This window comes from Scyliorhinus torazame, chromosome 12 (assembly GCF_047496885.1).
Source record: "Scyliorhinus torazame isolate Kashiwa2021f chromosome 12, sScyTor2.1, whole genome shotgun sequence".
In the NCBI taxonomy this organism is placed as follows: Eukaryota; Metazoa; Chordata; class Chondrichthyes; order Carcharhiniformes; family Scyliorhinidae; genus Scyliorhinus; species Scyliorhinus torazame.
In genome coordinates, this window is record NC_092718.1 from 85,291,638 (window position 1) to 85,316,385 (window position 24,748).

At 48.1% G+C, this 24,748-nt stretch overlaps 1 protein-coding gene across 1 annotated transcript in view; it reads right to left on the minus strand.

Moving 5' to 3' along the window:
• Window positions 1-24,748, minus strand: part of LOC140387070 (polymeric immunoglobulin receptor-like) — a 183,583-nt gene that overhangs the window by 138,405 nt on the left and 20,430 nt on the right. The window contains exon 3 of the mRNA XM_072470080.1: window positions 10,635-10,997. Within this exon, the coding sequence (XP_072326181.1) occupies window positions 10,635-10,997 (363 nt within the window). The remainder of the gene's footprint in view (window positions 1-10,634; window positions 10,998-24,748) is intronic.

The following is a 24,748-nucleotide window of genomic DNA, read 5'->3' on the forward strand; positions in this document are numbered from 1 at the left end:
GGTGTGGGAGGTGAGGGTTTTCGGTGGTGTGAGAGGTGACGGTGTTCGGTGGTGTGGGAGGTGAGGGTGTTCGGTGGTGTGGGAGGTGAGGGTGTTCGGTGGTGTGGGAGATGAGGGTGTTCGGTGGTGAGGGTGGTTCGGTGGTAAAGCGGTGTGGTTCTGTGGTGTCCATGCCCCTGCCCAGCAGCCCCCCCCCACCAGGTTGGTGAAATGTGCGATGATCAAAGCGTCCCGTGCTCCCTGGCCCTGCTGGTGGTGTAGTGCAAACTCCCGTCCATGTCCAGCCCCCCATGTCCCACCCATTGTCCCCCTCCCCCTCATCCTCCTCATCTGGAGAGGCCTGCCCTTGCTCCTCATCGTCCTCCAACACATCGCCCCTCTGCTGTGCTATATTATGGAGGACGCAGCAGACCACAACGATGCGGCCAACCCTCCTTGCCTCGTACTGGAGGGCCCCTCCAGAGTGGTTCAGGCACCTGAAGCACATCTTCAGCACCCCGAAGCACCTCTCCACCACACCCCTGGTCGCACAATGGGCATCATTGTAGCGGGTCTTTATGTTGGTCTCTGGCCTCCACATAGGCGCCATCAGCCACGACCACAGCGGATAACCCCTGTCGCCCACAACCAGCCCCGCAGCCGGCGGGGTGTCCCTCGAACATGTCGGGGTGTGCCAATATCAAGGAGTCATGGACACTGCCCGGGTACCGGGCGCTGACGTGTAGGATCCGCAGAAAGCACAGCTGGTGTCCGATCCGGCAGCTGGCAGACCCCCTACGCCACTTCCTACCTCCTCTTGCAGCCGCCTCAGCCAGCACGCCGACTTCACGATATTTTAAAGGAGGTTAGAAACACACCGAGTTAAAATCGGCTCATTTGCTGGGTGCAGAATCGCTGAAGCCCAGGAGAATCAATCGCCAGGGCAGATAATGAGTTTCGGACTGTAATTCTGAGCCGCGCAGCGGGCGCCGCAATTTTGTCGAGTTGGGGGGTCTGGAGAATGCCGAACCGGCACAAAACCGGCATCAAGCCCGATTTCGACGTCGGAGCTGATTCTCCGGCTGATCACGTTTCCGATTTCGGCGTCGCCGCACGGAGAATCCAGCCCGAGGAAGTTGTATATTACCTCAGAAAGAAGACTCAAACTGGGTAGATGGGGAAAGAACAATATTAACTGAAACTTACAGAACAACGTTAACAAATTTAAATGTCCAAAGGTGCTGCACAGGAGCATCATAAAACAAAGTGTGACAGCCAGAAACAGAGCGAGATATGCGACAGGTGACCAAAAGTTCAGTCAAAGAGGTAAGTTTTTAAGGAATGTGTAAGGAGGTAGAGAGAGAGATAGAGATAGATAGAGAGAGAGAGAGAGATAAATGGAGAGTTTAGAAAGGCAACTCCAGGGTTTATGGCCCCAGGCAGCCGAAGGCACGGTCACCGCTGGTGAAGCGATGGGAATCGGGAGATGCTCATGAGGCCGGAGTTGAAGGAGTGCAGATGATTTTGGGGCTGGAGCCGCTTAGAGACACGCCAGGTAAGACCAGGTTAGAACGGCGTCGGCGGGATTCAGGATTTTCTGTTCAGCCGCTCGGCCCATCCCAGGCCGGGAATCGCCGGAGGGGCCGCGTAGAGCAACTGACAATAAATCCCTGTGGAAAAATGTGCACTCTACAAAAAGTGTCATTGGGAAAAGGTTAAGGATAGACATTGCAAGTTTGCAGCAGATGTTAGACAGAAGGTGAGGTGTTGGGTGCTCTGAGGTACAGACGAACCAACACGGTTGCGATTGGTACAACGCAGTTTTATTCCAACTAACTATTTACACATCTGACTTGGTACTCAGCACGTTGTGACTGTGTGAGTGTCTTGCTAATGAGGTCCTGGCCCTGTGCTGTCTCCAGATGGACTGCCCAGGAAGTGTCGTGTTTCTTGTCTTATACTGTGTCTGCTCTTGTCTGTGATTGGCTGTCGTGTTATGTGTGCTAATTGGTCCGTTGGTCTGTCTATCATTATGTGTGTGTTATGATGTATGTTTGAATATCATGACATCCTCCCTTTTTTACAAGATTATGTGCCTACATGCATATAAATATAAATGTGTCCTGAGTGCAGCTAAAGGTGTGTGTGCGTAATATTTACATCATGTACATGGGGCTTAACTATATACAAGGGGCGATGTCAGGTGTGACATGCTAACGAGGTTGTACCATAACAAAAGAAGAACAACGTTGAAATTTAGAACGATCAAACGAGGTCTGGAACGATAAAACAGTGACATGTTACAAAACAGTAGTTGCTAAAGTTTGACATGTGAACAGTCTCATAAGTCGAGTCTAGTAGGTGGGCGACGAATTCGGGTTGACCGCCTCAAGGGTGGCTCGAGAACCACCGGCTGAGGTGCGAGCCTGGCCATGGGCGGCGACAGAAGGGGCATGGTATATGGCAGCTCCACGAAGTCGCTATCTGGAGCCAGTGGAGGACACGGCGCCTGTGTAGGGTCCCGTTGCGAGCGTGGAAGTAAGCAAAGGGCTCGGCGATTGCGCCTACGCACAGATCCATCCGGCATGCGTACCAGGAACGAGCGGGGAGCCACGAGTCGGAGAACTTCGGCAGGTGCTGACCAGCCACTGTCTGGTAGGTGGATGCAGACGTTGTCTCCAGGGGCCAGGGAGGGAAGATCAGTCGCCCGTATGTCGTACAATCTCTTCTGGCGATCGCGCTGCAGTTGCATCCTATGCAGTACCGGAGCATGGTCTATTGTTGGTGCCAGGATGGAAGGCACAGTGGTTCTGAGGGCACGACCCATCAGCAGCTGTGCGGGTGAGAGACCAGTGGCTAGTGGGGCCGAGCGATAGGCCAGCAGGGCGAGGTAGAAGTCCGACCCGGCAGCAGCAGCCTTGCAGAGGATGTGAACGCCCTTCTCCGCCTTTCCATTTGACTGGGGATGCAGAGGGCTGGACGTCACGTGTGTGAAGCCATACGAAGCAGCAAAGGACGACCATTCATGGCTGGCAAAACAGGGCCCATTGTCCGACATGACAGTCATCGGAATGCCGTGGCGAGCAAAGGTGTCTTTGCAGGCCCTGATGACAGCAGACGACGTCAAATCGTGTAGGCGTATGACTTCTGGGTAGTTTGAGAAGTAGTCAACTATGATGACATAGTCCATGCCGAGCTCGTGAAATAGGTCGACACCCACCTTCGCCCAGGGGGACGTCACCAGCTCATGGGGCAGAAGCGTCCATGGAGGTTGCGCCGGCTGAAACCTTTGGCAGGTTGTACAGTTGAGCACCATGTTGGCAATATCGTCACTGATGCCCGGCCAGTATACCGCCCCTCGAGCCCTCTGTCTGCACTTCTCGACCCCCAAGTGGCCTTTGTGTATTTGATCGAGAACCAGCTGGCACATGCTGTGCGGAATCACAATCCGGTCCAGCTTCAGAAGGACACCATCAATGATGGCTAGGTCGTCTCGTACATTGTAGAACTGCGGGCACTGCCCTTTGAGCCATCCTCCCGTCACGTGGCGCATCACTCGCTGCAGAAGGGGGTCGGCCGCAGTCTCTCGGCGGATACGGGCCAGACTGGAGTCATCAGCCGGCAGATTTGCCTCTGTAAAAGCCACCTGTGCCTCGACCTGACATACGAACCCCTCCGCATCTGGCGGCGTGCTCACTGCTCTGGATAGGGCATCCGCCACGATGAGGTCCTTCCCTGGAGTGTAGACCAGTTGGAAGTCGTACCTCCTGAGTTTAAGTAGGATGCGCTGGAGGCGAGGGGTCATCTCGTTCAGGTCCTTGTTTCTTATACGGACCAGGGGCAGTGGTCAGTTTCGACCGTGAACCGTGGAAGACCATAGACGTAAAAGTGGAACTTGTCTAAACCGGTTAGCAAGCCCAGGCATTCTTTTTCGATTTGCGCGTAGCGCTGCTCTGTGGGGGGTCATGGCCCGCGATGCATAGGCCACTGAGGCCCATGATGCCGTGTCATCCCGCTGCAGGAGCACTGCTCCAATGCTGGATTGGCTAGCATCAGTTGAGATTTTGGTGGCACGAGACGTGTCAAAAAACGCCAACACTTGTGCCGTAGTGAGTTTGCGTTTGAGCTCCTCCCATTCCAGCTGGTGTGTGTGTTGCCACTGGAACTCTGTGGATTTTCTGACGAGGTGGCGCAGAGTCGTCGTGTGGGAGGCAAGGTTGGGAATGAACTTCCCCAGGAAGTTGACCATGCCAAGGAAGCGTAGGACAGCCTTCTTGTTGGCCGGCTGCGGCATGGCTGTGATGGCGCTCACCTTGTCTGCATCCGGACGGACCCCTGACCGGGAGATATGGTCCCTCAGGAACTTCAACTCGGTCTGGCCAAAGGAGCACTTGGCTCGGTTGAGGCGCAGGCCGTTTTCCCGTATGCGGGCAAAAACGCGTTGGAGACGATGTCTGTGCTCCTGCGGTGTGGTGGACCAGATGATGACATCGTCCACATCTACGCGCACCCCTTCGATGCCTTCCATCATCTGCTCCATGATTCTATGGAAGACCTCGGATGCCGAGATGATGCCAAATGGCATCCGGTTGTAGCAGTACCTGCCGAAAGGGGTGTTAAAGGTACATAGCTTTCGGCTGGACGGGTCCAGTTGGAACTGCCAAAATCCTTTAGAAGCATCCAGTTTCGTGAATATCTTCGCCTGGGCCATTTCACTGGTGATCTCCTCCCGTTTGGGTATGGGATAATGTTCCCTCATAATATTATTATTGAGGTCTTTGGGGTCAATACAGATGCGGAGCTCGCCGGAGGGCTTCTTGCCACACACATGGAGCTGACCCATGGTGTTGGCTCCGTGACCCTGGATAGGACTCCTTGGTCCTGGAGATCCTGCAGCTGCTGCTTGAGGCGGTCTTTAAGTGGCGCAGGAACCCTGCGAGGTGCGTGAACGACCGAGATGGCGTCCGGTTTGAGGCGAATTCGGTAGGTGTATGGCAGTGTTCCCATGCCTTCGAATACCTCCTGGTTGTGGGCGAGGAGCGATTGGAGCTGTGCGAAGAACTCTGCATCCGGGAAGTCAGACGTGCCGTCTGGAGCGAGAGAGAGAATTTGTTGCACAAGGTGGAGAGCCTTACATGCCTGTGCGCCCAGCAGGGAGTCCTTCGATGAGCCAACTATCTCGAACGAGAGTGTGGCCGTGTGTGTTTTGTGTGTCATCTGGAGCTGGCAGGATCCCATGGCCGGGATAACGTTCCTGTTGTAGTCGACCATCTTGCACCAGGATGGCTGGATTGGTGGTCTGACCTTCATGGTGTAGAAGGCTGACCATGCTATGAGGTTGGCGGAGGCGCCAGTGTCCAGGTGAAAAGTGATCGGCGATCGGTTGACCGTTAGGGTTGCACTCCATTAATCGCCCGGATTGATTGTGTTGACCCGGTTCGCATCAATGACCGCAACCCGGAAGGCGCCTTGGTCATCTGTGTCATCGGTTTGGATGTCGTAATGTGGAGGCTGAATGGTCCGCACGTTCCTGCGAGGTTGTCGGAGATGTGGAAGATCGACAGGCTGAGCCACTCGACAGTAGGCAGCGTAGTCGCCCATCTTGCCACAGCGTAGGCATTGTCAGGTTTTTGCAGGACATTGCCCTTTTAAATGTGCAGCTCCACAGTTGCCGCACGTCATGACGTCATGGTGTTTGTTACGCCACTGCGCATGCGCAGTTCGGTCTTGCGTCGGGCGCGCCTGCGTAGCACGTCCCTCAGTGTTGCAGTAGGTTTTGGCGCGCACAAACGCGGGAGGCCTTAAAAAGCGCGAGAAACGGCCGCCCTCGTCCGGGCCGCGGGCCGGGAGAAACTCGATTGCCTGGATGCGTTCGGCCTCGTGGGCGGCCTGGCTTGCCGATTCGATCGCGTGGGACCCCCTCCGTGCCGATTCGGTCGCCTGAAATTGGGCATAGCGGCTGGTCGCATTTTCATGCAGGACACAGGCTTCAACTGCAGATGCTAAGGTCAGGCCTTTAATTTTTTGAAGCTGCTGGCGTAGGCCACTGGAGGCAACGCCAAAAACGATCCGGTCCCAGATCATGGACTCTGAGGTGGTGTCGTAACCGCAGGACTGCGTGAGTATGCGGAGGTGCGTCAGGAAGGACTGAAAGAGCTCATCCTTACCTTGCAGGTGCTGCTGAAAGACATACCTCTCAAAGCTTTCATTGACCTCAACGTTGAAGTGCTTGTCGAGCTTGAGGAGGACCGTGTCATACTTAGATTTGTTCTCGTCTTCCGCGAACACCAAGGAGTTGTATACGTCGATGGCGTGCTGACCTGCGGTAGTGAGGAGCATGGCAATCTTTGTTTCGTCCGAGGCACCCTGTTTTTCATTGGCTTGGATGAACAGTTCGAATCGCTGCTTGAAGAGCTTCCAATTTGTGCCCAGGTTCCCAGTGACTTGCAACGGCTGCGGTTTGTTGTGGGTGTCCATGGCTCAGGATGGCAGATTTGCCGGTAGGTATCGATTCACTCACTGGTACCATGAGGTGTTGGGTGCTCTGAGGTACAGACGAAACAACACGGTTGCGATTGGTGCAACGCAGTTTTATTCCAACCAACTACTTACACATCTGACTTGGTGCTCAGCACATTGTGACTGTGTGAGTGTCTTGCTAATGAGGTCCTGGCCCTGTGCTGTCTCCAGATAGACTGCCCAGGAAGTGTCGTGTTTCTTGTCTTATACTGTGTCTGCTCTTGTCTGTGATTGGCTGTCGTGTTATGTGTGCTAATTGGTCCGTTGGTCTGTCTATCATTATGTGTGTGTTATGATGTATGTTTGAATATCATGACAGAAGGGAGTGGGTCGACAGTAGCTATCAATTGTCCGACTGTTTTACGAAAAGAGGGGCTAGTTCACAGAAACTTTTGGATATTGGTAATGAAGGGTGTTTGTTTCTATGACTGTTTTTCTTCCTTCCAAAAACGGAAAAAAAAGAAGGGGGGAAATTGCGTGTGTTTTAGAGTTTCTTGTAATTTTGTTTTCACCAAATTATTATTTTTTCTCCAAGGAAGGGGAGACTGTTAAGGAATGGGTTAAGAGACATTCCAATTAAATGTCTCATTTATGTTAAGTATCCAACAATTGACACTGATATGTAAAGAAGCTTCAGGTGGCCTTTGAGGCATGTGATGTGGTAATAGATTTTTTGTGCAGAGTTGTGTTAAAGGAAAATAAAGGTGTTTGTGAGAAGAAGCAGAACTTTTGACTCTTTATACAACAGCAGCTATACGGCTAACATGCCACTCTGAACGCGATCGCTAATGGCTCTATCGCTAATGCGAACAGCAGCGGGGATAGCAGGTATCCCTGTCTCGTGCCCCTGTGTAGCTGGAAGTACTTAGAGCTGGTGGTGTTTTTCCGAATGCTCGCCATGGGGACGTTATACAGGAATTTTACCCAGGCGATGAATCCTGTTCCGAGCCCAAACCGCTTCACCTCAAAGGCCTTTTCTGCGTCCTGGGAGACGATCACCTCAGGTGTTCTCTCCCCGGATGGGGTCATGATCACGTTCAGCAGGCGCCTGATGTTTGATGTGAGCTGCATGCCCCTGCACTCCAGGCTTTCCCTTTGTTAGGGGGCCGTCCAAAATGGCTGTGGCTACTGTTCTCCCAATGCAGTCGGACCCCTGCTCTCCGGGGTTTCCTTTTGTCCAGGGGACACCCAACATGGCCGTCAACTGTGCGTCCGCTGCATGGATAAGCCCCTACACTCCGGGGTCTCCTTTTGCCCAGGGGCCCTTCTAACTGGTTGCTTTTCCCATGTGTGGCCTGCTGCTGCCAGTCTGCCATTTTTGATATGTCCTTGCCCCTTGCTGGAGCCGCAGCCACTGTCCTTCGCATGAGTCCTGGTGCTAGCTATCTCAGTAGTGTGGTGGCTCCCTCCCAGGAGTTACTGTGTCCCCTCTCTTACACTGTACTTGTCCGGACGTCACTCATCCTTCCCTTTTTCGCTACCTTAGGTTTTCAGAACAAGGCCATGTTCTCCCGCGTAAAGCGGTTGCTTTGGTGCTGGTTTGATGTTGGTTGTGCAGGTTGTAGGGGGGGTGGGGAGATTCTTTCCTCGCCCCCCCAATCCCCTGTCAGCACATTGCCGAGTTACCATCTAGTTCTGTTGGTTCCTCATCGTTTCCCCTGTTGCTGCTTTTCCAGCCCGCACTATACAACAAACTTATCCACCTCAGCAGTGACAGTAAAAAAGTGTTCTTTGCCTTTGTATGGACCCAGAGCTTGGCTGGGTACAGCATATCAAATCTTACATCACTTTTATACAGCACGGCCTTTGCCTTGTTGAATTTGGCCCGGCACTTGACCAGGTCAGCCCCAATGTCCTGGTATATCCGGATCCGGATCTTGTGTCCTTCCCAGCTGCAGATTTTGGACTGTCTGACCCAGCGCAGGATTCTCTCCCAGTCTTGGCACCGGTGCATTTTCTCTATAATCGCCCTTGGCTGGGCCCCGGCTTTGGGCTTTTAGTCTGTGCGCCCTGTCTATTTCTGGTGGGTTGGGAAAGATCTCCCTTCCCACCAGGTTGCCAGCATTTGGGCCACATACCTTCGATCCCCTCCGTAGGCCCACGATTCGTAGGTCTGCCATCTCGACCGGTTCCCTTGGCCCTCGACATTTCCTGTTGAGCTGTCCTGTGTCGCAATCAGCCTCGCCACCTCTTTTTTTAGGGCGACGATTCGGCCGCTCTGGTCCGTTGCGGCCCTTTCCAGTTCTGTGATCATCACCTCCTGGGCCTCAAATCTCTTTTCTGCTTCGTCCAATGCGAGCTGTATGTGCGACAGGGCTTTGGCTACTGCGCCTTCCCCGCTGCCGGGATGTCCGATTTAGTCTCGTCCCTGTGCTCCCTTAGTGCACTCGAGAGGAACGCCGTCCAGCCATTCCCCACCCCCGGTGAGGGAGGGCTTCGTGCATGACTGGTCGGGCCCCCTTGCTCCGGCGAAGTTTGGGTTTCGCTGCCTCGTGCACGGATCAGTTTGTCCGTTCGCTTCTGTTCCAGGCTCGTCTCACTCCTGGTCCCTGCTCGGCCCCTGGATTGAGTTTTTCCTGGCATCCATTCTTTTTTCTTTTGTCCCCTGGTGTCCTGTTAAAGCCGAGGGGATGAATTGCTCAGTTTTTAGGCATTTTTCCAGTGAAAAGTGGCTATTTTACAGGTTCGCGGGAGGAGAATCACCTGATGTGCAAATTCTCAGCATATGGTCATCATCGGAAGTCTTGAAGCAAATTTCTGTTTATTCACTGCAGGATGTTGGATAAGATGTCTGATAATCAAAACAGCAGAGGAGTCAAGAGAGGTGGGGAGGGGGGTAGAGCTGGGTGTCGTTCAGTGTACATGTGAAAACTTACACTGTTCAGATGATGCTGCAAAGACAAGTAATCCTCTATCTAGGATTAGATAGCAATGGAACCAAGTTAGAGCAGCCCCACCCAGCTGGACAACATTGTACAGAAGCATTGGAGGGGTAGGTGTGGTTAATCGTGTCAAAGACTGCAGAATGGTCAAGAAAGGCAGGTTTCTCTTTCTCACAGTCACATAAGGTGTCATTAGTGACTATAAATTTAGAGTACCCAATTCATTTTTTCCAATTAAGGGGCAATTTAGCGTGGCCAATCCACCTGCTCTGCACATCTTTGGGTTGTGGGGGCAAAACCCACGCAAACACGGGGAGAATGTGCAAACACCACACGGACAGTGACCCAGTGACGGGATCGAACCTGGGACCTCGGCGCCATGAGGCAGCAGTGTTATCCACTGTGCCACCGTGCTGCCCCGTCATTAGTGATTTTAATAAGAGCTGTTTCATTACTGTCACCGTGGCAGAAACCAAATTGGAAGGGATCAAATATGGAGTTCCTGGAGAGGTGTGAACGGATTCGGGAGAAGAAAACATGTTCAAGGATTTTGGAGAGGGAAGAGAGGTTGGAGATGGACTGGGAGTTTATAAGGACGGTGGGGTCAAGGATTGTTTCTTTGAGGAGAGGGTTGTTTGTGGCAGATTTGAAGGAGAGAGAGATGACACATGAAGAGAGAGAACTGTTAACAATATCAGCTGGTATGAGGATCAGGAGGGGAAGTTGTGGGTCAGCAATTTACTAAGAATAGAGTGAAGGGAAGAGGAGATGGCTCTGATGGAACAGATGTGTTTGCAAAGGACACGAGAGAAGATAGGTGAGAAACTGGAAAAAGATGTGAGTTCAGGGATAGGGCGGAGGGGCATCACTGGCGGTTGTCACAGTGGATTATTGGAAGGGAGGGTCACGACAGAGGCAGCTGATTCGATTGTCTCAATCTTCATGACGCAGAATCCAGGCGTTTTCTTTGAGGAGGATGTTTTCCCTGTAGACATCAGGAGGACCCTGAACCCAGAGGAGAGAGAGCAAGATGAGTTAAGGTGGAGGTTGAAATCTCCGAGGATGGGAATTTATTCAATGCAGACACTGAGTGAGGAAGGCAGTGAAGATATCTCGGTGAGAAATAGAAAATCGTTAAAAACAGTGATGCTGGTTAACACGGCCACAAAACAAGCAAATCAAATACTAGGATGTGTTATTTCCCATTGAGTATTGAATGTGAATTGTTGAGGAATTATATAACACAGCACTTACCAGAAACCTGAAGCCGGGTTTCAGGTTTGTAACTGTATTTATTATTGCCATCAAATTCTATTCTGAAATGGTATCTTCCTGCATCTTGTTGTCTGACGTTGTTTATAATCAGGGAACAGTTGTCATCGTTCAGGTCTCCAGACAGCCGGGTCCGATGGAGGAACTGTGTTGAGATAGCATTCTGATCCTTGGAATGAAAGGCTGTAGTCACTGTTCCACTTTTATTGTAATACCAGATTCCAACTCGTGTTCGGTTTGTCAAGTTCAATGGGTAACTGTAATTACATGCAATCTGTACACAGGAACCTTTCTCTGCTGTGACCTCTTCTGGAGTGTAGGCTTTCCACTCTTGTGACAGTCCAACTGCAGAGAGAAATATCAACGTTTAACCCTGCATAGTTTGTAGATACACTTGACTCAACATCCACCCCCTCCTTCACTGATGCACATGACTGCAGTGTGGACAATCTACAGGACACAAAGTAACTCCCCAAGGTTTCACAATGGATGGAAGAGAATCCTGGATACAGGAGTGGACAAGTGTATCCTACATTAGGGGCTGGTTTAGCACAGGGCTAAATCGCTGGCTTTGAAAGCAGACTAAGGCAGGCCAGCAGCACGGTTCAATTCCTGTACCAGCCTCCCCGAACAGGCTCCGGAATGTGGCGATTAGGGGCTTTTCACAGTAACTTCATTTTGAAGCCTACTTGTGACAATAAGTGATTTTCATTTCATTTCATTTTCATTGTCTCATGGTCCTCAGACCCGGCTTAGTTAAGCCAGTCTTCCACCCTACTCAGTGTCTACAAGATGCACCAATCAAATACATGCAGACAAAACAATGGATTAGGAGCCCTCAGATCTCCCACCATTATCACCATCATGAATCACTCATTAGCCTCACCTTCCTGGATCCTCACTGTCTCAGACAGCAGTTCCTATTGTAATATGTGTTTAAGGGTTAGCAGCATGGTGATCCAGCCTCAGTTTCACTTTGGCCTGTGAGCAGATCATAGCACACACAGCTCTGTTACTGGGGTCTTCCAGCTTTCATCCATTTTGATCGGAAAAATGGAAAGGCAACGTATTATCTAAATGGGGAGAGACTTTGGGGTGCTCCAATGCAGAGGGATCTGGGTGTCCACGTTTATGCATCACAGAAAACTAGCTTTTATAGCTGAAGAAATAGAGTATAAAGATAAGAAAGTGTTGTTGCAACTGTACAAGGCATTGGTGAGACATGGAGTATTGTGCACAGTTTTGGTCCCATTATTTGAGTAAAGATGTAGTGGCATTGGAGGCAGTTCAGAGGAGGTTCACTTGATTGATTCTAGAAATGAAAAATGAAATGAAATGAAAATCGCTTATTGTCACAAGTAGGCTTCAATGAAGTTACTGTGAAATGCCCCTAGTCGCCACATTCCGGCGCCTGTTCGGGGAGGCTGTTACGGGAATTGAACCGTGCTGCTGGCCTGCCTTGGTCTGCTTTCAAAGCCAGCAATGAAGGGTTTGATTTATGAATAGAGATTGAGCAGTTTAGGCCTACACTCGAGTTAAGAAGAATGAAGGGAGGCTAAATTGAGATATATAAGATGATAATAGGTGTGGATAAGGTAGACATGGAGCAGATTCTTCCTCTTGTGGGGCATTCTAGAAACTTCTAGGTCTTAGTCTCAGGATAAGTGGGAGCAAACTAAAAAGAGAGATGAGGAGAAAGTACTTCTCACAATGGGTTTTGAATCTGTGGAATTCGCTTCCCCAGAGTGCAGTGGATGTTGGGAAAGTGAATAAATTTGAGGAAGGGACAGACAGATTTTTAATTCGCAATGGGTTGAAGGGTAACGGAGAACGGGCAGGACGATGGAGTTGAGGCCATGATGAGATCAGCCATGATCGTATTGAACGATGGAGCAGGCTCGAGAGGCTAAATGACCTACTCCTCCTAGCTCTTATGTTTTTATTGTTACATCACCCTGGGTGAGGTCACGGTCAATTCCAGCCCACAGACCCCGGTGTCCCAACATAAGTGAATTAACCAATAATTTACGCTTTCTGAAGATCTTTAACCCTTGACTGGTCCAATGAGTTACAGACACCAGATTTATAAGTAAAACAGGAACAAAATAGTTATGAATAAAAAGGAGAAAAGGTGAACATATATAAGGAAATAACAGGATAACCATCTCCCAGTCTACCTAATCCCAAGATTCCTCCCACCCTCTACCCAGACACACACAAGATAGACACTGGGCAAGGGTCGATGGGGAATAAAATAAAATAGGGATTAAAGGGGTAGGATTTGAAATGAATCTGCACTACTGTGGTTGCAGCCTCTGGGAAATAGGTTTACTTGAGAGGTTCAGGTTAGCGCAATTCCGACCTTCGACCGCCAGATGGCGTTTCACCTAAGAATTCTAGGTCGATGCGATCCCACTCTATTTTTCGAAGCCGGGAATCGAACCTAGGACTCTGGTGCTGTGAAGCCATAGTGCTAACCACTATGCTACCGTGCTGCCTATCTTTAGCCAACAGGTGGAGCAAAGGCCGGGGAGTTCAGATCAATGCCGATCTCATTGTCGGCCACCAGACGTTGCTGTACACAGGATGTTCAGATCGGTGCACTTCTGCCTTTCTACCACCAGATGGAGCTTTCACCTCCCTGCGAGAACAATACAGCTCTGATCCTGGAATTTAGCAGTTTTCATTGGCCTGATTCCTGTATAACACTGACGGTTTTATCGCAAATGCTCCGACTTAAAGCTTTAATTCTTCATCCCTTCCCAGCCTTTGACACACACGTTTGAAGGTTACTGATCTTTGGGAAAACTTGTATTTTCACCACTCAAGATCTCTTTACCAGTTCTGTTGGATGTCTGTGCTCCTTTCACATATTTGGCTAGAATGCTCTTAAAATCGACCTGCAGAGAGAGAAAGAGAGAGGCAGTCCTCAGGATGCTTGCTCGTTGGCTTCTTAACAGGACTGAACAAAAGATAGCACTCTCCAGAAGACCTGCCTGTGATGATGTGCCTATGGGTTATATCATAGTTGGATGGTGTGCAACCTCCAACCAGCAGGTGGCGGTACAGATACACCATGCTGTCTTCAGACCAAGGTCATGTGACCTGGGACCCGGATATAAAGGGAGACACATCCAGCCATCTTTAGACGAAGATTGAGATGTTAATAAGACATACATGTAATTGGCCAGTGCGGTGTAAGTTCCAGAGGAGTGGCAAGACTCCATGGTAACGTGCTCTGTATCAGATTGCCATCTTACCACAAGACACAATAAAAGGATCCTGGTTTGGACATATCAAAATGTTTGGTGAGTTACTTCATAAAGTACAAGGGACCAAACACAACATGGTACCACGAGTGCTGAAGATTTGAAGTGGCAACGGCAGTGACCATGTTAGGCATTCGGCTTGAAGACCAGCCTGGTGAACTGCAACCTGAGGCAACCCAACGTGAAAAAAATACTGAAGTTCGAGATGGACGGACTGAGGGCCCCCCACCAGCTTCAGATGTCCGGTAACGTAAGTGAGAACTGGCGGCTGTTAAAATACCAATTCGAACTTTATGTTTTGGCCGTCAGCCTGCAGGCCCAGCCTGATGAAAGGCAAATGAACTGGCAAATCTGGCAGTTTCACTCGAATCACTCGAACTTATAACTAATTTGTGTTTGAACGTGAAGTGTGTCAGAAGAATTTTGATGAAGTTATGAAGCGCTTCGATCAGCATTGTCTCCCCAAGAAGAATGAAACGTTTGAACGCTATATGATTTATATGCGTACCCAGAGACCTGGTGAATCATTTGACAGTTTTGTCACAGACTGAACGCCCAGTCATGCAACTTCGGTGACTTCAAATCTTCCTTAATCCACAACCAAATTGTCTTTAATTTGCTTGATGATGAGCCTAAGGCGATATTATTGCAGGAGGAGGCTTTGGTATTGGAAAAGGCAGTGAAGATTTGCCAGGCCAGCGAGATTGCTGCACAAAGAGTAGGTGCACTCTGCTCAAAAGGGTTTGGTGTCAACGTGGATGAAGAAGCCAGCGTCATTAGTGCTGTGACGCACATCGTAAGGAAACATGGTCTCAGTGCGGGCGGCCATTTTAAGCGGTCGATAAGAGCCGCCGCCATTTTGTGCAAAAAATGTGGCCCTCGACATCCTCCACGGCAATGCCTGGCCCATGGAAAGGTTTGTTCCAGGTGCTGCCATGTTGGGCACTTTGCAAAGCAATGCTTTGCGTGGTCCACCACAGATCAAGCACAAGAAGTGCACGCAGCCGATGAGATAAACACAGACGAACATTTTTTCATTGATCTCATAGCGCCAAGAAACCACACGACTAGCAGAAACAAAGACAGAAGCAGACACGGAACAGAGCATGAAGACAATCAGAATGTTCGAAAAACTTTTACTTCCGTACTCAAATCGATGGTAATGCTCAATGATACTTTCATTCAGTGTGACTTTGACCCTAAAGCGATAGCCAACTTCGGAAGTTGACAGGCTTTGCAGAAGCTAACTGTGCAGTGAGACTTTGCTAATCAGTCAGGGATCAAGATAGACTTCGGCACAAGACTCTAGGGACCTTTAATGTTTGTGAATTAGTGGGGCGGAACGGTAGCACAGTGGATAGCACTGTTGCTTCACAGCGGCAGGGTCCCAGGTTCGATTCATGGCTTGGGTCACTGTCTGTGTGGAGTGCGCACGTTCTCCCCGTGTCTACGTGGGTTTCCTTCGGGTGCTCCGGTTTCCTCCCCAAGTCCCGAAAAACATGCTGTTAGGTGAATTGGCCATTCTGAATTCTCCCTCAGTGTAGCCGAACAGGCGCCAGAATGTGGTGACTAGGGGCTTTTCACAGTAACTTCATTGCAGTGTCAGCCTACGTGTGGCAATAAAGATTATTATTATTATGGTGTTCTCAGTGGCAGGCAATACACAATACTCTTTCATATTGTAGATTTGGATGTAGACTTAGTCATTGGGATAAAAACATGTGAATCCTTGAATATAGTCGAGCGGATAAATCTTCTGGGAGATAGCTGGTCACCTGAGCACAGTGAATCATTGCAAGGCATTACGGTGTGCACAGTGTATGAGGATTCAGATGAAATCCCAGTGGAATATGACAAACCAGGCACAGGGATGGAACTGCTGGCGAGCATTCCGCAATTCTGGTTAACAGTCTTGAAGAACGTGCATAGACTCAATGGCATGACATGAGGCCATGATGAACCCGTATTAAAGCATCTGCGAGATGTGAGTGTTAAATGGATAGAGATTGACAAGCCGTGGACCTTCACTCTTGGACTCATGACCACTGAAATCGTATGTGGATGAGCCACAGATCATCGGCTGCACTGGCTGCACAATCGATTGGAGAGAGGGAAAATATGTAACAGTACAAACAATTCAAACAAAACCAAAATACAGATTGTGGTGATATACATCACTGTAAGAACACAAAGGGTTAATGTACATACACGTCACCTAGCTAGGCACTAGAGGGAGCACCAGAGACGTGACACACAGTCAGCCAATAGGTCAGTAAGATAGGATACGACCAATGGGCATTCGAGATACACACAGAGGTGACACTGCAACAGGAGGGCATTGCACCAACCCATATAAAAGGACACAGCACACATGATCTTCCTCTTTCCAGTGGAGACACTCATTGAGTACAGACACAGGGTTGATTGAACATCACACCCACCATGTGGATTGTAGCAGACTGGTTTGTCAGTCTGAGTAGCTATAGCAGGATTAACAGGAGCGTTGAATCTAAGTAGGAGAACTGTTAATAGTTAATAAACGTGTTAAAGCTATCCCCAAGTCTGAACCTTCCTTTGTCAGAGTTCACATCAAGGAAGCAGCTTAAGCTAGTTCAGGAGCATAACAAAACGCAGAGGTCGGACAATCCATGAACAGTGGAAAGAACCATATCCAAGGAATCGTTCTTCAACTTCTTCAGTCCCACTGAAGTTCCGCAGGGTGGAATTTTAAACCAAGCTTTGGCGGCCAAATAAAAGGCTGATTTTGAACTCGGCGTGCTGTTTCAAAAACAAATAATCCCGTATGTAAAGTTATATTTTTCATGTGAAAAGACTGACGCTGAGGCTGAATCCGAGGCCGACTACTATGAAAATCTGTTTGAGATTACTGACGATGATGAAGGTGAGACGGATGACGAACACTATGAGCTGCTTGTACAAGCCTTCTCCAGCAGCACAGATAAGGTTCCAGTGGCACGGCTCCAGTGGTCAGCAAGAAATGACAAGGTGGTGACAGGGAACTCCCAGACAGCGCTGGACTCTGTGGAGTGCGGGAGATTGGAGATGGCAAGCTCTACGATGGCTCCCTGCTAGCCCCCAGCAAAATGGGGAATCTGTGGCCATTTGATGCCAGTTTTCCTGCCGTCAAAGACCACAGTTTTCACAACGGTGTGGGAACTTAGTCCCCAAAAAGGAGAATCCAGCCCCACATACCTCTGAGGCTAGCTTTTCCAAGATCGGGACAATTTCTTGCGCCTTTGGTTCCCTCAATAGCCGATCTTCAGTAATATCAGCAGCCTTGAATTCGACAAGAGCCATCTCCAAGCTCCCGCTCTCCACAGTATCCAGCGTGGTCTGGGCGTCCCCCGTGACCACTTCGTCATTGCTGCCAGACCACTGGAGCCACGCCACTGGAGCCTCATCCCTGCTGCTGGAGAAAAATGGAAATTCGGCCGGTCGGGGACGGAGCATCGTGGGGCGGGTCTCAGGCAATGGCCTGAGGCGGTGGATACTCGGCGCGGAGTGCGCGATTTTCGGGGGGCAAAGAATTTAAAAACCGGCGCTGCTTCCGATTTCGGCGGCAAAAGGATTCCCTGCCCCATCGCCGAACGCAATTGTGTTCCGCCACAAGTCCTTGAAACTGCCCCAGTAATTTACTCCCAAGCAGTCTGCCACATGTACCATCTTCAAATGAAATGGCTGTAACAACAAACTCCATCAAAACAGTTTGGCATTGTTATTCTGGAATCACTCCAAAAATATCAATTGATTATGATCAGTACAGACAACTTTGTCAGATGGATTGCTGGTCACATAAATTTGGAAATGTTGCAAAGCCAGCACCAAGCTCAAAGTCTCCTTCTCAATTGTCGAACACTTCTTCTGGTGAGAATTACATTTTTTTGAAAAATAACCAATCGGCCGCTTCAGTCCTTCGTCGTCGTCTTGTAGAAGCACCGCACCTACACCCACATCACTCGCATCAACAGCCACTTTGAATGGTTTTGTGTAATTTGGGATGGCTAACACAGGAGCAGGCTGTCAAATGCCTGTTGACACTCTGCTGTCCACTGGAATTTGTTACGCTTCTTCAGAAAGTCTGTCAGTGAGCAACCACACTGCTCAAATTCGGTACAATTTTCCGGTAAAATCCACTCATACCCAGAAATCGCATTATTTCCCTTTGTGTCGAGGGTATCGGAAACTTCCCAATAACTTTTGTTTTCACATCCTGTGGGACTATTCGACCCTGTCCGATTGTATGGTCAAGGAATGTGACTTGGGCTTTTCCAAATTCACTTTTGGCTAGGTTTAGCACAAAACCCGCCACCTGAAGTCGATCGAGTAACTACATCAGATGCTTCAAATGTTCTGTCCATGTCTGGCTAAATATTGCCGGATCATCGATGTATACTGCACAATTGAGTAATCAGGAAACAACTTTGTTAATTAACCGTTGAAATGTGGCTGGGACGTTTTTCATGCCAAATGGCATAACTTTGAATTGGTATATACCATCTGGAATCACAAAAGCTGAAATCTCCTTCGCCCTTTCGGATAAAGGTACCTGCCAGTAACCTTTAAGTAAATCCGATTTGAAAATAAAAGCGGATTGTCCCACTTTCTCAATGCAATCCTCCAAACGTGGGATAGGATAAGAGCCCATTCTTGTAACCGCATTAACTTTTCTATAGTTCACACACAACCATTGAGTGCAGTCTGGTTTAGGTACCATCACTATGGGTGAGCTCCATTGGCTGTAACCCACTTCAATTATGCCATTTTTAAGCATACTCTCAATTTCTTTGTTAACCTGTGCTAATTTTAAAGGGTTAAGTCTATATGGATGTTGTGTAATTGGAACAGCATTTCCCACATCTACATCATGTATAGCCATTTTAGTACTTCCCAATTTATATCCACAAACCTGCCCGTGTGATATCAAGAACTCTTTCAGGTCAGTTTGTTTTTCCTCTGGAAGGTAACTCAACAATTTATCCCAATCCTCTGGATAATCGTAACAATAAGCCCTCAACATTGTCTTTAATGTCTGATGCCACCTTTCTAACGCCCCCTGCGATTCTGAATGATACGCAGTTGATTTTAAGTGTTTTATTCCTAAGCTGTCCAGGACTTCTTTAAATAACTTTTAGGTGAAATTTGATCCTTGATCCGATTGAATTTCTGTGGGTAGTCTATATCTAGTAAAGATTTTCAGTAACTCCTCCACAATCTTTTTTGCTGTAATATTGCGTACTGGAATGGTCTCTGAAAACATAGTAGACACATCCATTATAGTCAAAAGATATAATTCCCACTTTTTGTTTCAGGAAGCGGTCCTCCGCAATCAATTAGGGCCCTTGTAAAAGGTTCCTCAAATGCTGGTATGAGTATTAAGGGTGCTGGTTTTATCACTGCTTGAGATTTCCCTATCACTTGTCATGTGTGACATGATCAACAAAATTTAACTACATCTGTATGCAGTCCAGGCCAATAAAAATGTTTTTGGATTTTAGCTTGAGTTTTCCTTACTTCCAAATGACCTCCCACTGGTACCTCATGCGCTATTCACAACACCTCCTTTCTATGCGGACTGGAAATACCAATTGATAAACATCTGCCCACTTTTCATCCTCCTGCATATGAAACAGTCTCCATTTTCTCATCAAGACATCACTTTTACGATAATAACACTCTGGTATACACTCAGATTCCTCTTCCGTGTATGCTTTCTGATACATCCGTTTTATTTCTACATCTTTCTGTTGTCACTCCGCCAATTTTCCTGAACTAAAAACATCCGCTTCATCCTCCATCTGTTCTTTTCCAACCACCTGATCAAAAATAATTTCTGATATTGGCACGTCACCTTTATCTTCACTCTCTGATTTCTCCTCTTGTCTTAATCTGTGACTTTGCGACCCTGTTACGACACAATCCGGAAAAATCTCAGGATATTCATCCTTCAACACTTCAGTTGTCTGATTTGCCACTGGCTTATCAACTACAGTAGGCATCACTCCCACCTACGATCCAGCCATATCATTACCCAAGATAAACTGTATTCCTGGACAAGATAGTTTCTCTATTGCTCCGACTACCACTTCACCACTCTTCACTGGACTTTCCAACCTTACCTTATATAATGGAACACTATTCTTCTCACCCTGAATTCCACATATTACCACCTTTTCTGGCAATGTTCCTCCCAAACTGCATAACTCCTCATCTCTTACCATCAAAGATTGGCTAGCTTCTGTATCTCTTAAAATTGTGACTGCTTTACCTGCTCCTCCTGATACACGAGTGAACTTTACCCACACAAGTAAATTGTTTAAAGAGATCTGGCACCTTCTTCTCAATAACCTTGTGATCAGGCTGTACAATCTTTTTCACCTCCTTGGCTTCACTTGGGCTTTCCTTGACCACTTTAACAAACCCCACTGTCTCATATAGTTTTACCACATCAGCCTTCCCAGTGCTTTTCTACCACCACCAACACTGTGACTATACATGGCCTCGTTTATTACAGTGAAAACATTTGAAACTTTTCATGTCTCTTCCACCCTCCTGGATTTCCTCTTTAATCTGAGGTACACTCTCCTTATTTTCTCCCATCAGATCACCTTTACCTTTACCTCTTGAGTATTTCTCATGTCCCCAGTTTCTATCCCTCACAGGCTGAAACTGCTGTTGTAAACCAAACTTTGATTTATGATCTAATTCATAATCATCTGCCATTTCTGCTGCTAATCTTGCAGTTTTAACCCTCCGTTCTTCCACATGAGTTCTCACTACATCAGGAATTGAATGTTAAAGTCCTCCAAAAGTATAATTTCTCTGAGAGCTTTATACGTTTGGTCTATTTTCAAAGCCCTTATCCACCTATCAAAATTACTCTGATCCTTTCAAACCACATGTACGTTTGCCCAGGTTCTTTCCTTAAGTTTCTAAACCTTTGTCTGTAGGCTTCAGGCACTAGTTCATATGCACCTAAGATGAATTTTTTCACCTCCTCATACGTCTCAGGTAACTCCTCTGATAGTGATGCAAACACTTCACTCGCTCTATCTGCCAACTTTGTTTGAATCAGTAATAGCCACATGTCCTGTGGCCATTTCATTTGTTTAGCTACCTTTTCAAATGAAATGAAAAAGGCTTCTACCTCCTTCTCATCAAACCTTGGCAATGCGTGGACATACTTAAATAGATCCCCACCAAGCCTTCGACTATGAAGCTCTTTCGCTTCATCCTCATCACTATCCTCCAACTGTACGTTTTTCTTTCCATCCGCAATCTTAACTGACTGTCATGTTTCATGGCCATTTTCCAAAGTTCAAACTCTCTCTCTTTCCCTGTCCTCTCTCTTTCTTTTTCCGCTCTCTCTTTCTTTCTTTCTTTTTCCCTGATCTGTATTTCCCTTTGTCTTTCTTTTTGTTCTGCTTGAGCCATTATTTATTTTCTTCTTTCTTCTCTCTCCTTTTCTTTTTCTTCTCTATCTCTTTCTCTCTCTTTTTCTTTTTCCTCTCTGTCTCTTTCTCTCTCTTTTTCTTTTTCCTCTATCTCTTTCTCTCTCTTTTTCTTTTTCCCTGAGCCATACCTCCCTTTCTCTCTCTTTTTGGTCTGCTAGGGCTATTCTTTCTTTTTCTCTCATTTTGTATTCAAGCTGTTTAATTCTTTTTTATGTTCAAGTTGCTTGATTTGTAACTGAAGTTTTGCCATTTCTAATGCGTCAGATTGTATCTCAGGCAATTTTAAATGCTGAGCTACCGCCGTGAGTACCTCATGTATTTGCCAAATCTAACAGTCTGCTTTTAGTCTCTGTCCGTAAGGTACTGCGTGTGACCATTTCCACCCCCAAAATCTTCTGAGCGTCTGAAAGAGCAATTGTACACTACACACTCCCTACTTAAACTAAAACACCACACCTGAAAATCAATCACAATATGCTCACCCCTCACCGTCTTTAAGTTCGCAAAGCCAACCCAATAGATAGACTTTTATCACCTTCGAGCCCCCAATTTGCCAGGGTTTAGAAAACTCCAAAGTATATCCAAAGGTAAGATTCAGGGTGGGAGATATATGAGGGATGTCCAAGGTAGGTTCTTTACTCAGAGAGTGGTTAGGGTGTGGAATGGACAGCCTGCTGTGATGGTGGAGTCGGACACTTTAGGAACTTTCATGCGGTTATTGGATAGGCACATGGAGCACACCAGAATGACAGGGGGTGGGATAGCTTGATCTTGGTTTCGGACAATGCTCGGCACAACATTGAGGGCCGAAGGGCCTGTTCTGTGCTGTACTGTTCTCTGTTCTTTGTTTTGTATCATGGATATCACCTGACCCACGACTTTTACTAGATTGTGGTACGGGGAGCACATGGCCCACTCTACAGGTGTGGTGCAGCAGAAATCTAAAATATTTGTTTAAAGCAAAACAGTGTTTATTCTTTGAACTCTGTTAACCTTTTAAAAACATATATTGAACATCTTAGCAACCATCAATTCAAATGCAACCCCCCAAAGAATACAACACTCTAAGTAATCCTTGAACTTTCCTTTTAATATCCAGAAGACAAAAACCCTTTTTACAAAAGCACATCAGGTTTAAATTCTCGACTGAGAGCAGTTATCACGCTGAATTCACCAAATGATCTAGAGACAGGCTTTAGATGACAGAGAGATCAAAATTACACCTTCTTTGGCTGGCTGCAGCTCTATCACTGAAACGAAACTAAAAAACACAGACACACCCAAGCTTTTCCTCAAAGCGAAACTAAAAAGCAGAGCCAGAGCTCAGCTCCACCCACACTCTGACATCACTGCAGCCACTTGAGCAGACAAAACACTTCTTAAAGTGACATTCCCATGACAGCATATAGAAAATAGGAGCAGGAGGAGGCCATTCAGCCCTCGAGCCTGCTGCCATTCGTTATGGCGGCTCACCACCTCAATAGCCTAATCCCGCTTTCCCCCCATATCTTTTGATTCCCTATGCCTTAAGTGCTCTATCTTACTGCTTCTTGAAAACATACAGGGTAGGATTCTCAGTCCCATCGCACCTGTTTTATGATGCGGTGCGTCCCCGCCGGCATCGGGATTCTCCGTCGCGGAAGCCGGCCCTCTCATGTGGGCACATCCATGCCGTTGAGAAATTCATGGTTGTGAGTGCTCTGCCGGTGAAACAGAGGATCCCGCCAATGGGAAATCCAGCCCACAATGTTTGGGCCTATATACTTCCTGTGGTAATGTGTTGCACAGGCTCACCACTCTCTGGCTGAAGAAATTTCTCCTCATCTCTGTCCTAAATGGCCTACCCCGTATCCTCAGACAGTGACCCCTGGTTCTGGACACACCCAAATCGATCCTGCATCTACCCTGTCTAGTCGTGGTAGAATCGTATAGGTTTCTTTGAGATGCCCCCCCACCTCATTCTTCTGACTTTCAGCGAATACAATTCTAACCATTTCTATAATGGTAATGAAAGGTGAACAAAACACCAGGAACCTCTCACTTCATGTCCTTCTGAAACATCCATGACTTCATCAGGAATCTGAAGAGTTACTGATAAGGGTCTATGTGATGACCTTTATGAGGCCCACGGGAATACATTAATCGATGTCCTGGTGTGACTCGTGGAATGCGAACTTCACTGCTAGTGGGCGGAGGCCCGCACTGCTGGGGCCCGGCCCAGTCTGTGACCAGCATTCTGGTAGACCCGACTGGGACATATTGGGAGTGATTCAATGGTCACGCTGCGCCTGAAAAGTAGCTCGCCGTGGCGCAGCAGAGCCGATAAAAGCCGGGAGAACTCACTCCCGGGGTCTACCTAGCTCGCAAAACATCATGAGATCCAATGCGATCTCACAAGACATTGTGATGTAAATCCCGTCCACATTGGGTCTCACTTTAATGTGCAGATTTTTGAGGTACCTGAGGCTTTGAGATTTACCCTCTTCACCGTGGAGGCCTTGGGCATGCGTTGTTCAATACTGGTGTCCAAATTTGGGGACCAGATGGAACAGCACTTGTGCGGGTCTCCCACAGGATCGGAGGACCCTAGTTCCTTCCCCATGAGCAAGACAATGCCCTGGTACTGCTGGTGTTCCGCGGAATCTTGGCAGTGCCAGCCTGGCACCTTCACAGTGCTACATGGGTGCCAAACTGACACTACCAAGGTGCCCCAGGTGTACTGCCAGCTGACATGGACACTGCCAGGGTGCCAATCTGCCATTTTATTCTGAAAATGTGTGATTGAGCCAGGGGGTGCCCTGAGGGATCACGGGGGAGGGAGGGGGCTGGGACTTTCCTGCAGTATGTTTCGGCTGGGAGGGTCAGGTTTTGCTTCGGGGCCTCGGAGTTTGAGACGCCATATTAAAATGGAGCCCCGTTCTATTGCTACACTGGGGAGTTCCAGCGAGTGGAGCTCCACAGCGTAGAAAACGGGGCTATGTGTGGCCTTGGCCCTGCTGAGGCCTCTTATACAACGCAAGTCACTGTGAGTGCTTGAAACATGTGGCTAAACGTGCTCGCTAGGGGACTTTGTTTCCAATTAGTTGAATCGCGCCTATTGTGTGTACTGTTGCTCATTTTAGCCTTAGTTTAATTGCTCTTGTTCTATCACCTTTGCTCTTGAGTCGCCAGGTATCTTTCTGATACCGCCACGTGGTTCAAGTCCGAGTAATGATCAATAATCCAACACACCGCTTAGTAAGAGTTAAATCAACGCACATTTATTATATACAGTAATCAATACTTATGCATTAATTCTACTTCTAAGCTACTTCCTACAGCTAACAGGCCAATACTTAACTTTGGAAATGGCCCA